The sequence below is a fragment of the Bufo bufo genome, chromosome 5 (assembly GCF_905171765.1).
Source record: "Bufo bufo chromosome 5, aBufBuf1.1, whole genome shotgun sequence".
In the NCBI taxonomy this organism is placed as follows: domain Eukaryota; kingdom Metazoa; phylum Chordata; class Amphibia; order Anura; family Bufonidae; genus Bufo; species Bufo bufo.
Genome location: NC_053393.1, coordinates 464,419,290 through 464,434,989, shown reverse-complemented (window position 1 = coordinate 464,434,989; position 15,700 = coordinate 464,419,290). Strand labels below are relative to the sequence as shown.

The 15,700-nt window shown below is 42.5% G+C and overlaps 1 protein-coding gene across 2 annotated transcripts in view; it reads left to right on the top strand.

Annotated features, from left to right (window-relative positions):
- RAPGEF5 (Rap guanine nucleotide exchange factor 5) overlaps positions 1 to 15,700 on the top strand; it is a 358,807-nt gene that overhangs the window by 302,637 nt on the left and 40,470 nt on the right. For both annotated transcript variants that reach the window (XM_040433729.1, XM_040433730.1), the window contains 5 exons: positions 2,499 to 2,577; positions 7,392 to 7,536; positions 11,402 to 11,499; positions 11,904 to 11,934; positions 14,510 to 14,588. In XM_040433729.1, coding sequence (XP_040289663.1) covers positions 2,499 to 2,577; positions 7,392 to 7,536; positions 11,402 to 11,499; positions 11,904 to 11,934; positions 14,510 to 14,588 — 432 coding nt within the window. The remainder of the gene's footprint in view (positions 1 to 2,498; positions 2,578 to 7,391; positions 7,537 to 11,401; positions 11,500 to 11,903; positions 11,935 to 14,509; positions 14,589 to 15,700) is intronic.

Below are 15,700 nucleotides of genomic sequence, written 5' to 3'. Positions count from 1 at the left end.
GGAACAGGGCCCTCAGTTTACGCAGAAGATTTTGTTCAGTGATGAGGCAAACTTTTATGTGAATGGTGAAGTTAACAAACAAAACCACCGCTATTGGTCTGACACTAACCCACATTGATGGTATGGTGTGGTATATGGGGTACAAAGATAGTGGGGCCATTCTTCATCAATGGAAACCTCAAGGCCACTGGATATGCGAAATTGCTACATGATGATGTGTTTCCCTCTTTATGCACTGAAGCTGGCACGTTCCCTGAGTTTTTCCAGCAAGATGGTGCACCACCACATTATGGGTGTCAGGTCCGAGCATTCCTAGATGAACAGTTTCCTGGAAAGTGGATTGGTCGTCGTGGGCCAGTTGAATGGCCCCCAAGGTCTCCCGATCTGACCCCCTTAGACTTTTATCTTTGGGGTCATCTGAAGGCAATTGTCTATGCTGTGAAAATACGAGATGTGCAGCACCTGAAACTACGAATACTGGAAGCCTGTGCTAGCATTTCTCCTGCGGTGTTGCTATCAGTGTGTGAAGAGTGGGAGAAGAGGGTTGCATTGACAATCCAACACAATGGGCAGCACATTGAACACATTTTATAAGTGGTCAGAAACTTGTAAATAACTCATGAAAGAATAAAGTTACGTTAAAACCAAGCACACCATTGTTTTTCTTGTGAAATTCCCAATAAGTTTGATGTCACATGACCCTCTTCCTATTGAAAAAACAAAAGTTGGATTCAAAATGGCCGACTTCAAAATGGCCGCCATGGTCACCACCCATCTTGAAAAGTTTTCCCCTCACATATACTAATGTGCCACAAACAGGAAGTTAATATCACCAACCATTCCCATTTTATTAAGGTGTATCCATATAAATGGCCCACCCTGTATATATGAGGAACATTTCCTGACCTAATCCACAGATGTACAGAAAAAGAAAGTGTGAACATAGCCTCATGTTTGAAGATCCGAGCTTGACAGATGACTACAAAGTGTTTGGCTGAAGTTTCAGTTTTCATTAAAAAAAAAGGAATGTTTACATAATTATTGCAAATGTCAGCAATGTGCATTGTGTCCTTAGTGTAGTGCTGAGCCACATGCAAAGACTGACAGGGGGAAATGAAAGCAACCGGGAGTTCAGACGGTCCTGGAACAGCAGGGGGTCTGTTGTATTTTCTAGCCTTTTTATTGCTTACACATAGTGATGTGCTTGTGCCTTCCATATGTCAAGGAGGCTGGCAACAGACTTGTGCTGCTTTGCATTTCAGTGAAAGTCAAAGAGCTTTGTCCTCTCATGAGGCTCGCATGATATCACAATATGTAAACTGCAGAGCCACGTCTGTATAGATACCGTACTGAGGGCATACAGAGAACCTCCTCTAAAGAAGACCTATGCCACTTCTGAAGTCAGAACTATATATTCCATGCAGGCCATGTAAACTGCAGGGTGCTAAATACTGCACCCATCTACCTGATAACAGTGTTCACACCTTTGAGAGTTTACATTGCACTTTCTGTTATTTTTAACTAAAGAAAAGTGCAACCTAGTGTATTTCCTTACTGGCAAAAATATGGGAACCCCGATGGTTCCCATTAAAGTCAAAGTGACTCTTTTGGATTCTTCGAAATATGGATCCATCATGGCATCATGACATTGAATGGTTTTGTTTAAGTAGATGTCCGTTTTAAATATTTTATTGATTGTGCCCCTGTTCTTAAAGGGGTTGTCTCAATTCAGCAAGTGGCATTTATTATGTAGAGAAAGTTAATACAAGGCATTTACTAATGTATTGTTATAATCCATATTGCTTCCATTGCTGGCTGGATACATTTTTTCACCACATTATACACCGCTCGTTTCTATGGTTAAGACCACCGTGCAATCCAGCAACAGTGGCCGTGCTTGCACACTATAGAGAAAAGTGCTGTACTATGCGTAGTCCTGGGGTCAGAGCCACCAGAGTCATGCGCTTTTTCCTATTGTGTGCAAGCATGACTACTGCTGCTGAATTGCAGGGTGGCCGTAACCATGGAAACGAGCAGTGTATAACATGATAGAAAAAATAATCCAGCCAGCAAAGGAAGCAATATGGATAATCGCAATACATTAGTAAGTGCCTTGTATTAATTTTCTGTGCATGATAAATGCAATTTGCTGAACTGAGACAACGCATTTAACTTTTTGCCATTTTTTATTTGTATGTATTGTATGTTTTTGGAGTATGTATTATATTATTCATGACCAATCTAGTTGTTGTTGCAGTTTGGTAATAAAATAGGCTTCAGTGCTAATTAATGGTTTTATTGCACGGAGCAGACGTTAACCACTGCCGGAGTCAGGAGATTGCTGCTGAATAATGCAATGTATTTCTCATTATTAAATCTCTGGGCACTATAGGATGTTCCCTGTGGGCATGTTCATGAATACTATTGCAGTGACAATGCCAGTCCTCAGAGACTGACACTCCCTCACCTTGTGATTTCATGTTTGTGTTTTTCTACAGATACCCTCCTGGATGACTTCCTTCTCACATACACCGTCTTCATGACAACAGACGACTTGTGCCAGGCGCTCCTCAGACAATATCCTTAATTAACTGGAACAGTCATGCCCCTGATTCCAAAGAATGGAAAGCAGATGCCTAACATTACAGGAAAATGGCATCTGGTAAATTGCTGTGAAAGGATACAACTGACACATTAGTCCATTCTGTGGTGGCTCCAGATTAGAGCAGGATGAGGCACGGTTGATGAATAGGAATAGATATCTGTAATGCAAGATACAAAGCGGCACAGTGTCATTTCCCTCAAGGTTACTGCATAGAGCCATAGGGCCAGATTTATCATTACACTTACATCTTACTCCACTTTTACATATGTCCAAAGTCACTTTTGGCTAAGTCAGATTTATTAATGGACCTTTAATACTGTGATAAATGTGGTTTGACAGTAGCAGTTTATCCTTCAGTAAGTGGCTTTACAAAAGTCGCACGTCTTTACGAAAAAGTCACATGTTCAATAAAAAAGTTGCATAAGATAAGCATGGTCCTCACTGGAGTGAAATTGCGCAATCTTTTGCGACTTTTTAAATTGTCGCAATAGTAAATCTGTCTAGAGATTAATTTACATAAGAAAACACGGCCACTTTCAGAAAACTAGCGAGCATAGCGCAGAGCCAATAAAAGTTGCAAATTCTGCGCAGTTTTAGCGATTGCGCAAAAATTTTGGACTTTTTCACTCCATTATTTTGACTTGAACTAATGATAAATCTGGCCCATAAGGTTTAGCACCCAATATGTCTTAGCATTAGTTGCAAAAAAAAGCATCTAATCTTTGCAGTTCTATCATCCGCCTTTAATTTGCCACCTATCTGGCACTACTATTGTTGGACTAGTTGGTTCTAGTATTATGTACACGGTTAGCTGAAGACTTCTGTAGAATACCTCCCAGGCATAATCTTTTACGTCCTAACAATTATTTCAATAACTTGTACAGATGGAGAGTGTTCTTGATTATTGGCCTAAAGGAACCTGAAGTTCTTATCCTACTGTCCACACTGTGTCCAGTTTTGTTGTATTATGATGTGTGGTAGAAATTGACTGGCTTTAGTTTGTCTTCTTCATACCAGTTTGCTTTGGGGAATAGTTACTTCAGGATAGATCTTTAACTATGCCGCCTTCCACTATCCCCCAGTAGCGTCTGGGTGAATGATATCCCTATTGGTACTAGACTCATTCTTAGTATTCTCCGCTTGTTCTCAGGCAATGTGTAGCATATTACTCCTGATAAGCATCCATAGTAGTTGATGGCCTTATTTGTCTGGAACATTTCCTACGTTTTGGTAGTATCAAGTTAATTTTTACTCTGCGTGTTGTACCTCTTTTACTCACTTTTACATATGGTACAGAAGTCTCCAACTACTTAAAGGGGTTGTCTCATCACTTCAGCAAATGACAATTATCATGTAGTCAAAGTTAATACAAGACACTTACTAATGTATTATGATTGTCCATATTGCCTCCTTTGCTGGTTGATTCATTCTTTCATCACATTATACACTGCTCGCATCCAGGGGTTATGACCACCACTGCAGTCCAGCAGTGGTGGCCGCTCTCGCACACTATAGGAAAAGGCCCCTGCCTCTCTGGTGCTTGGGACTGTGGGAGCGCGCATAGACACGTATGTACAGCAGCTCCCCGACATCTCGTATCTGAGCTGCAGCAGTGGCTGTAACCTCTGGAAGCAAGCAGTGTATAATGTGATGAAAGAATGAATCAACCAGCAAAGGAGGCAATATGGACAATCACAATACATTAGTAAGTGCCTTGTATTAACTTGAACTACATGATGAATGCCATTTGCTGAAGAGAGGCAACCCCTTAAAAGGCACTATCCTTGGCATGAATATTGATCGGAGGGATCCAAGTCCCATCTGTGTCGTCTTCATAGCACCATACATTGCATATGTTGTGGTATAGCAGTTCAATCCCTTTCAGTTGAGTGGCACTGAGCTGCAGAAAGGCCTTGTGTCTGATGAACATGAGATTACGGGCCCAAAGAAGAGATCACAGGACTTATCTATCCACCATGGCCCCTTTAAGATGAGAGAAGAAGAGCTAGCATGATGTCCATATAATACAAGCATGTATTCATGTATTCTGTTCAGGTTTTTGTTATACATTTACTAAAACTATATGTGAATAGATTACATTATTTTAAACTAATATTTATCACAAGCTGCTGAAGCTCTATACGACAAACAGTCAACTGTGAAATAAAGGCTCCTCAGAGCCTATAAAGCTAGCAGTAATTTCTGATGTACTTAGTAATTATGGGGCATATATTCAGAAGCAAAATAAGCACATTGCATGAAATACACTTAAGCTAATTGTAATTTTTCCAGTCTCAAAGCACATTTTAGAAATACTTGAAAGATATAGGACATGCCTAAGGCACATGCCTTACACTTGCTATCAAGTGAAGAAATTCTGGTATTCCATGCATATGGCTTAACATACCTTGATCATTCACAAGTAAAGCGACAAGGGGATGGCATGCAATAGAATAACTCCACATTACTCCTTTTATGACAGGTCCGTGATTAATTGTTTTCTTTTTCTGCTTCAAGGGATTTAATGCATTCCAGCTCTTCACCCACGTGCCATGTTCATGTACTGACTTCTGAAAGGTGGAGAGCTCCAGGGTAGAATACAAAGCTAATCCACACAATAGCCACATTACTAGATCAAACATACAATCCAGCAAAAACCTGTTACCCGAAGATATGTTTTTTTAGGTGCAGTTTGAATGCTGGCTATTAAAACTTGTCTGCTCTAGCATTGTCATGTTTTAGGGCAGCCACATGGACACGCTACCAGTCATTTCCACGTAAATGAAGAAACCTGGATCCTTCTTCTTGCTACATGGACAATGAAATGTCACATATTTTTATAATAGTAAAATACATACAAAACATGTTAAATAGCAACCAAAAGAAATGAGATGTGAAGAAATGGAGATAACTTGAGTCCCCTTCAAAAGCCAATATAGAGATAGATGCAATAGAAATGAAGCCTCTCTGACAAGACCTCCCAAACTTGCATTAAAAGTGGTGTTCTATGGGTGGTCTTCTCAAAGAAGTTGGCCAGTGTGTGTGTAATATAGGGTAAAGCTAAAAATTTGTTGCAGGAAATCTGGTTTGGATAAGGGGGTTGTCTTCTCGATGAACTGGTCTTTTGGAAAGGGTTCATACTATGTGGTGGAACAGTACATGTGTCAGAGGAAATCTGGTCTGATATGGGGTTGGTCTTCTCAAAGAGGTAGTCTTTTGAGGGGGTTTCACTGTATATACTAGCTATAGATATCACTTTTTACCTCAATTTTACTTAGTTTGTAAGGCTGAAAAAAGACATACATCCATCCAGTTCAGCTTGAAACTGGATTTTGGTTTTCCAGTTAAAAATTCTTGTCTATTATTTTGTCCCAGACAAAAACAAAAAGCTGGCAGTAGGTAAGGCCTCTTTCACACTTGCGTTGTCCGGATCCGGCGTGTACTCCACTTGCCGGAATTACACGCCGGATCCGGAAAAACGCAAGTGTACTGAAAGCATTTGAAGACGGAACCGTCTTCCAAATGCGTTCAGTGTTACTATGGCAGCCAGGACGCTATTAAAGTCCTGGTTGCCATAGTAGGAGCGGGGAGCGGGGGAGAAGTATACTTACAGTCCGTGCGGCTCCCGGGGCGCTCCAGAGTGACGTCAGAGCGCCCCATGCGCATGGATGACGTGATCCATGTGATCACATGATCCATGCGCTTGGGGCGCCCTGACGTCACTCTGAAGCGCCCGGGGAACCGCACGGACGGTAAGTATACTGCTCCCCACTACACTTTACCATGGCTGCCAGGACTTTAGCGTCCCGGCAGCCATGGTAACCTCTCTGAAAAAGCTAAATGTCGGCTCCGGCAATGCGCCGAAACGACGTTTAGCTTAAGGCCGGATCAGGATCAATGCCTTTCAATGGGCATTAATTCCGGATCCGGCCTTGCGGCAAGTGTTCCGGATTTTTGGCCGGAGCAAAAAGCGCAGCATGCTGCGGTATTTTCTCCGGCCAAAAAACGTTCCGTTCCGGAACTGAAGACATCCTGATGCATCCTGAACGGATTTCTCTCCATTCAGAATGCATTAGGATAATCCTGATCAGGATTCTTCCGGCATAGAGCCCCGACGACGGAACTCTATGCCGGAAGACAAGAACGCAAGTGTGAAAGAGCCCTAATCTGGGGTTATAAATAAGGTTTGAGATTGGATTTATTGTACAAAAATTCATGAAGTGTATTTTTCAGAAGCTAGTCCAGTGAGTTTATCATAGCACACATTCAGGCTACGTTATATTGTTGCACTACATAGAAATGTAAACCTTCACGTTACAAAACCAAATTCACTGTGTATTTTATTAGGATGCTTTATTTTGTTTTTGTAGGTGAAAGGAAGTGCAGTCTTTGAAGCTTATTCTATTTAAGTTCAGATTGGATTGTGTTCTTTAATTGGACGTTGTGGTATGGAAGTGTGCCAATGGGGTCCTAAATGACTGACAAAGACTAATGTCTTGAATAATAAACTGAACTGCTAAGAAAACAAAGAAATAACAGAAATGCTGAGTTTACTTTATTGGCCTTTGATACTTTAGCCTGGATTTGCTTCAGTACTAGCAATTTGCAGGATAGTGGCGAACCAGCGACAAACCTTTCCCTGGTAACAGAAGAGATTGATGCATAGCAGCAGAGAAGGGTCACTTAATTAGCTCTGGATTTTCAGGACGCATTCTCCTCGTCTCTGTAATTGGTTGCTCTTTTAAAACACAAAATGTTTTCTTGTTGTTCCTTAACCCGAAATTACCTATTGTGCCAAGAAATACGACGGCAAGGCAGACAGCCCAGAGGCACTGTGTACAAAGCGGAAGGTCCTGCTTCTTGCATCTCAGTGGACTGCTTTATACAAAGACTGGCTACATGATGATGAGCACTCCAAGTTATTCCTGAAGGTGAGCAATGAGCCTAGACTTGTGCACAAGTCTGTATGTGAAATGCATTCTCCAGTGCCTGAGAATAATGCCACAGTGACTGTGGTCTTTTTTAAGCGTTGTGTAGTATGCACGTATGCAGCCTAAGCATATTTTCTGCAGTGTTGTGGTGCTGATTCAGCATATTACAGTATGTGGAATGGGTTTTGAACACACAATCCACATTTATTTGCAAAATTCCATGTGCAAAATGGGCATGCTGCAGAATTTCAGATCCGCTGCATGCTCATTTATGTTGCAGAAACGGCACTGACTTTCACAGCGGTTTACACTGTATAGGGTTAAAATCTGCAGTGAATCTACAGCAGCATCTGCATGTAAAATTAGGGCTAAACACTAAATTCAAAATGTTGCATCGTGACATTGCATCTGATGATTGTCAATAGAGATCATGATATGGCATGCAGCCTCATGTGACTCCAAAAACATCCAACACTATTTGATTTTCACACGAATGCCATCACCATCATAGACCACAATAGAAGTTGGTGGCGACTTTTCTCCAATTTGGGGCTGATTGTTTTCTTTTTTTTCTTTTCACAAATCACAGCTCTAAAATATACCACTTTTCTGAGACTTAGATCAAGTTCACATTAGCATCACCGATTCTGTCGTATTTGCCAGAAAACGTAGCAGCACATTATGCAGCTCTTTTTTTTCCCCAATAAACTGATGGACTGAATGACTGAACCTGATGGACCTCATTGTAAGTCATTTGGGTCCATTAGATGCTGCTTTTGTCCGATGCGTGACATAGCCAGCACTGTGTCATTGCTGTGCCACAGCTTTGAGATGAGTTCCACAGGTGAAAATTTCCTCCATGTGTGGCCTTCCCCTAACTGTAAGTTACATAGGTAAGTCCAACTTGTACTCAATAGAGAATCCACCGCAGAAATCTGAGGCTGACACTGATGTGCTGTGGATCAGCTCAGAAAATAGCCTTATTCAATGGGGCTGTTCTGCTGGCTTTTCCAGGAGAAATCTGCAAGAATAAGTAGCATGATTTTATTTTTCCATGGTGTAGAGAACATTACAGATGGACTGTTTTCCAGAGCATGTGAACAGGAAGACCCCGTTCTTGTGCAATGGAGATGTTATTCTAGCAGATTCCATGTAGAACTGGCCGTAAACTTCTTTTCGGCCTAGACACAAAGATGCACAGGAGGCAATCAAGCCTGTTTCATCATGAAAAGCAGTTTTCATAGCTGAATTTTACTCTTTACAGTAATAGATAAAAGAGAAGGTCGAGGTTTTGGTTCATGTAAATACACAATTTCCTGATGTCTCAGGACTGGAGTTTATCCCGTCCTTGACTCTCGATATATGGCTCCTACACAACACCTGCCTTGTGTGTTAGCAATTAGAAAATTAATTGTTTCCTCTAGTTCACATCCTATAGGGGGGAGTCCTCCAGAGATTAACAGTGATAAAACCTAGTACTACAGGCTTAGCAGACGTTCACACGATCCTATCTGTTTTGTGGTCTGCAAATAGTGAATCTGCAAAATACAGATGCGGTCCATGTGCATCCCACACTTTTTGCAGGCACCATGAAAAAAATGCCCACAAAACGGCCAAGAATAGGACACTTTGTATCATTTGTGGCTCTGCCGCACTGCTGCGGACAGCACTCGGCAGACATCCGTGTGCTGTTTGCATTTATTGCGGCCCCATAGAAATGAAAAGGTCTGCGTGCAATCCACAAAAATATGGACCGGACACAGACCGAACACATGATCGTGTGAATGCACCCTTATTTATATCTTTGCTCTCCACATGCACTTTTCTTATTGAATTGATAAGATGCACTATATACACTCACCTAAAGAATTATTAGGAACACCATACTAATTCGGTGTTGGACCCCCTTTTGCCTTCAGAACTGCCTTAATTCTACGTGGCATTGATTCAACAAGGTGCTGATAGCATTCTTTCGAAATGTTGGCCCATATTGATAGGATAGGATAGCATCTTGCAGTTGATGGAGATTTGAGGGATGCACATCCAGGGCACGAAGCTCCCGTTCCACCACATCCCAAAGATGCTCTATTGGGTTGAGATCTGGTGACTGTGGGGGCCATTTTAGTACAGTGAACTCATTGTCATGTTCAAGAAACCAATTTGAAATGATTCGAGCTTTGTGACATGGTGCATTATCCTGCTGGAAGTAGCCATCAGAGGATGGGTACATGGTGGTCATGAAGGAATGGACATGGTGAAAAACAATGCTCAGGTAGCCCGTGGCATTTAAACGATGCCCAATTGGCACTAAGGGGCCTAAAGTGTGCCCAGAAAACATCCCTTACACCATTACACCACCACCACCAGCCTGCACAGTGGTAACAAGGCATGATGGATACATGTTCTCATTCTGTTTACGCCAAAATCGGACTCTACCATTTGAATGTCTCAACAGAAATCGAGACTCATCAGACTAGGCAACATTTTTCCAGTCTTCAACAGTCCAATTTTGGTGAGCTTGTGCAAATTGTAGCCTCTTTTTCCTATTTGTAGTGGAGATGAGTGGTACCCGGTGGGGTCTTCTGCTGTTGTAGCCCATCCGCCTCAAGGTTGTGCGTGTTGTGGCTTCACAAATGCTTTGCTGCATACCTCGGTTGTAACGAGTGGTTATTTCAGTCAACGTTGCTCTTCTATCAGCTTGAATCAGTCGGCCCATTCTCCTCTGACCTCTAGCATCCACAAGGCATTTTTGCCCACAGGACTGGCGCATACTGGATGTTTTTCCCTTTTCACACCATTCTTTGTAAACCCTAGAAATGGTTGTGCGTAAAAATCCCAGTAACTGAGCAGATTGTGAAATACTCAGACCGGCCCGTCTGGCACCAACAACCATGCCACGCTCCAAATTGCTTAAATCACCTTTCTTTCCCATTCTGACATTCAGTTTGGAGTTCAGGAGATTGTCTTGACCAGGACCACACCCCTAAATGCATTGAAGCAACTGCCATGTGATTGGTTGACTAGATAATTGCATTAATGAGAAATAGAACAGGTGTTCCTAATAATTCTTTAGGTGAGTGTATATTGGTTCAACCAGGATATGGCTTCTGGTAATGCATATCTATAACCGCAAAACTAAAAATTGAACATTTAGAAATGTGTGATATAAACAGCGAGCAGTGAGTCTTTCCAGCTCTGACAGAAAATAGCGTCATCCAACGTGAAGAAGTGAGACAAAGCATATTCTGCAAAATTATAGTCCTAAAATCCATGTTGTATAATTACCATTTATGGCTTCAGTTTTCTGCACTATGTATAAGATACTTCTCCTATGGACTATTCATTACTAGGGCCTGTCTTCTTAAAGTCATATGTCTTCATGGTATTACTTGTTGTTACGTCTGCCCTGGTTAGGCGCACAATCTTTTGTCTGCAGGAGCCAAGAATGTAGATCTGGGCCATATCATTAGATGTGACGTTCAGTTTATTGTACTGCTGTCATCGTATGTGTGAGCAGGGTTAACCTTTTGCTCCCGCTTTATATCACTGGATTACAGCGCAAGACCAGTGTTATAACAAGGGTGATGTGACTGATATGTGACATAAAGTGACCTTAATTATAAAAAAAAAAAGAATACAAGCAGGTATCAATACATTGCTTGGTGTAAAAAAATGAAAAAATCTAAGCATAAAAAAAAAAGGGAGCGTTATATGAGGGCGACTGTGCCGACATGGCGTGTCTCTTCTGCTGTTGTTTCATCACTATTATTTCAGCGCCTCATTCCGTTCTGTGATATTACTCAGTGCCCACCGATGAGGAATGCAGACCAGAATAAATGAGGCATGATGTTTTTCTGTTTTTCAGACCCTCTATCGCTATGTGCTCGATGATGTGTATGAATATCCCATCTTAGAGAAGGAATTAAAAGAATTCCAGAAGGTGCTGCGGATCCATCGTCGTCAGTAAGTGCGAGGGTAGAGAATTCCCTGGACAATCCAGTGTGGGGGTGGGATCCAGTAAGGATTATGTGTCATTTCAAGGTCAAGAGTTCACCGGATATATAGGACTGGGAAAAGAGACCAGTGCAGGAATATATTATCCACTAGCTCATTTGGGGAGTAGAATACATTATCTCTGCCTGTACAGTAAAGGCAGACATTGTAATGTTCTGGGCAATAGCATATTTATAGGAATTTCACTTATTTTCCTGTTAATTGTAATCTTTTTAATCTTTATTTCTATACATCTCAGATTAGAATCCACTTAGTCCATAAAGATTGCTGAATATACAGGCACTTTTTCTATAATTTTTATATACGGTATGCAGCATAAACACTGACTACTGTGTTTTTTTTTTTGTTTGCAGCACTGTCGACGAATACTCACCACATAGAAAGGTATTGCTTATTTCATGTCCTGTGATTTAGTGTATCTCTTTACGAAGTGTAATATATTGTGATTCAGTGAAGTGCTAGAGATGTGCGGATCACATGAGATATTTCATAACATGTACAGTAATTAGAAAAAGAGCATTTGTGCATTCACGAAACCAAGGCAATAGATGATGTGTAGTAAGCCCATATATATAAAAAAAAACAAAAAAAAAAACAGAAGTATATATTTCATACCATGTTACCCAGCTGTGCACATGACAGGGCAATAAAATGTGTGTTAGGAAATGTGTTACAGCAGACTTCCTCCGAGATTAGCAGCACAATCTGGCAAGGAAGCTTTTAATGAGAGGCATTGCTGCTGGGTGGATACTTAGTTGCAGGGTGGATAGTCCGTCTCTGAATGTGGCCAAAAGTTTTCTAGGAAGTAGTAACAATGGCAGGAGAATGAATCAAAATCCATGCAAACGTCATGACTGCTATTGTCCCCATTGAAGTCTGGCCATAGTTCAGGGCAGGAAAGGGTGATCCTCCACTGTGATGTTCCATGATTGGCCTTTTCCATGCTGACCAGCTCACTCTTACCATGTTCTGATTAATTCAATCATAAAATAAGTATTCAATGGACTTAATAAAAGGGAGGAATGCCCCTGATATGCAGCACCTGAGGAGAGAGCATTTATAGGAGAAGTGCTTCTTTAAAGGTGGGGAGATTGAAAAAATTCTAGTACCGGTATATAGAGAAATGAAAGGCACTCTGAAGACTAGTACCTATAAGACCAGACGTATGGCCGGGCCCGTGCTGTGGTCTGCAAATTGTGGACCAATTCACTTCAATGGTGTTTGTGATCTGCATCTGACGGTCCGCACCACCAAAAAGTAGTGCATGCACCACTTTTTAGCGGTGCGCAGGCACGGACAGAAAACCCATAGAAGCACGCCGTAGTCGTTCTGTGGGGTTCCATGCCTCCCGTTCCGCACTCTCCGGATTGTGGACCCATTCAAGTGAATGGGTCCGCATCCGTGATACAGTGCACATACGGCCGGTGCCCATATATCACAGACCGGCTGTTTGTGGACTGCAATACGGGCATCGGCCAACAACGGTCATGTGCATGAGCCCTAAATGAGCACGCAGAGATTCTCCTGACACATATGCCTAACATGCCTATAGACAGTTGTTGGCTAAAACCACATGTGTACGTTCTTGCTGCAACTGCTTAATTGTAAAGTGTAGTTGACTTTGCTTTTCAATACAACTGTACAAAATAATAAGTATGCTCCGCAGTATTCATACTCACCTCCTCCCCGCTGCTCTGGTCCTGCATGCTGGCCCCTATGTCCCCATTTTTTGGTCCGGGGCTTGTTACTTCCCCCTGTATTGGCAGACATAATGGCAGTTGAATTCATCTTTAATGGAATGTTTGATGGTCTGGCCAGAATTATATGATTCTAGGTTTAAGAGGTTTTCAGGGACTTGTATATTAATGACCTATGTGTATCTATAGGATAGGTCATTAATATCAGATCAGTGACCTTCCAACACCCTCACTAGGGGCTGTTAGTGGCAATTGCTGTTCCAGAAGTAAATGGAGAATGGAACTGGAACATGCACTGTGTGGTGGTTAAACTCGGGTACTGCAACTCAGCTCCTATTCAAGTGAATGGGAGCAGCGCTGCAGAAACCAGTCCTGGCCACTACAAAGTGGATGAAGCTTTGTATTTCTGGTGCCTGTTGATCGGCCGGGATGCTGGGAGTTGGACCCTGCTCACCTGATATTGATGATCTATCCTAAGTAAATGAGCGAATCGATTCTCACAATTTGAATTAGTTCAAAATCAGGGAGCACTAAGGGGATGGCTTATTGCTCAAGAGACTGTCCCCCTTGATTGACAGGGCCAGACACCTCGTCTGTCACTGACAGTCTTGCGCCGTTGCTCTGAGTATTGGTGCAAGCGCAGAGGATCACTTGGCACATTTCATAACTTATACAGTAATTAGGAAAAGAGTATTCATGCATTCATGAGCCCAAGGATGGAGGAGTGCAGCCTCCACTTCCAAGTGCATCCAGATGTCATGTGCTGTGGCTATCTCCTACTTGGGCAGTAGCGCAGGATTGACAGGGCCAGGTGAGAATGGTGGGCCTGCCAATCGGGGGGGATGGGGAGTTTCTTGAGCAACAGGGCCAACCCCTTGGTGATCCAGGAGACTGATTTTAAACAAATTTGATTTGTTGGGATCAATTCTCTACTGGAGACATTAGTGGAGATTATTAGGGCTATGTACTATGGAATAAACCAATCCATATAAGTAAACTTTATTACTGATTATTGATGATGTGAGATGTAAATGGCCAACAATTAGGACTGAGCTAGGATTTTCTACTATGGTAGGGAAGGTTTGATGAAGTGTGATGCAAACTTACTTCTGTCTCTCAGTCATGTTAGTCATCTGTTTCCCATGATTTAAGGATGTATTAAGTGCTGGATATCTAATAGTGTGTGTTACTTGGATAGGGTTTGCTTACTGTGAATGTAACACAAGTTCATCAGTATATTGTCCTCAATCTTGTGCCCACAGAACAGAGCTCTCTTCCACCAATTCAGTCTTAAGGAAAACTGGCTGCAGCACAGAGGAAATGTGAATGAAATAGAGGAAAGTAAGTATAAGCAGCAGATGGGTGGAGGAAGCGATAAATGTCATACTTTACCTCGTGAAATATTTTAGCTATGATGCAACAATGCACAAGAACACTGCATATGCACAGTACTTTTTATGTGATTAATGATTTCATTTCATTAATTTGGAGTTTCATGTCTAGAATACAAAAAATTCCCAAAGAGCTCTCCATGCAATGCTTATATGGCTTTGTCTGCCATTATCTATGTATCTCTGAGAAGTGTATTTTTCTCTTTACCCCACATGTTATATGTACTTTCAGATTGGTTGATAGTAACCCCCCATTCTAGGGATCGACCGATTATCGGTTTTGCCGATCTTTCGATATTGAGGCTTTTCAAAGTTATCGGTATCGGCATCTAACCTTGCCGGTGTGCTGATAACGAGTCGCGAACATGGATCGCGCTGCTGTCAGCGCGATCCATGTTCCCTCAGCAGCACAGGGGAGAAGGAAGCAGTGTCTCCCTCCCCCCCTGTACCGCTGCTGCCGCCAATGAGAGGAGGGGAGAGGCTGTGGCCACTGCGTCACCAATGATGTTAACTCACTCATTCATTCAAATTCAACAGGAGGCGGGAGCTGACTGCAGAATCATATAGCCACACCTGACCTTTAATGACAAGTAGCTGTGATCCGCGGCAGTTAACCCCTCCCGCACCTGAGGGGTTAACTGCCGCAGATCAGAGCTACCACTCATAGAGGTCGGGTGCGGCTATATGATTCTGCAGCCAGCACCTGCCTTCTGTATTTTAATTAATGGGAGAGTTATCATCATTGGTGGCAGTGCGCCCCCCCCCCAACCCCAGTATTAAAAACATTGGTGGCGCAGTGTGCCCCCCAGTATTAAAAACATTGGTGGCACAGTGTGCGTCCCCCCCAGACCCCAGAATTAGTCATAGGTGGCAGTGGCCACATGGTCCCCTCCTCACTGGTGGTGCAGTGGCAGCTTCTGATCGGAGTCCCAGCACTGTAAGCCTAGGGCTCCGATCAGTTACCATGGCAGCTAGGAAGCCCATGAAGCCCTGGCTGCCATAGTCAGCTCCCTGCTGCTGTGTGCACAGAGCAGCAGGGAGAGTGTAAAGTCCTATTCAAAA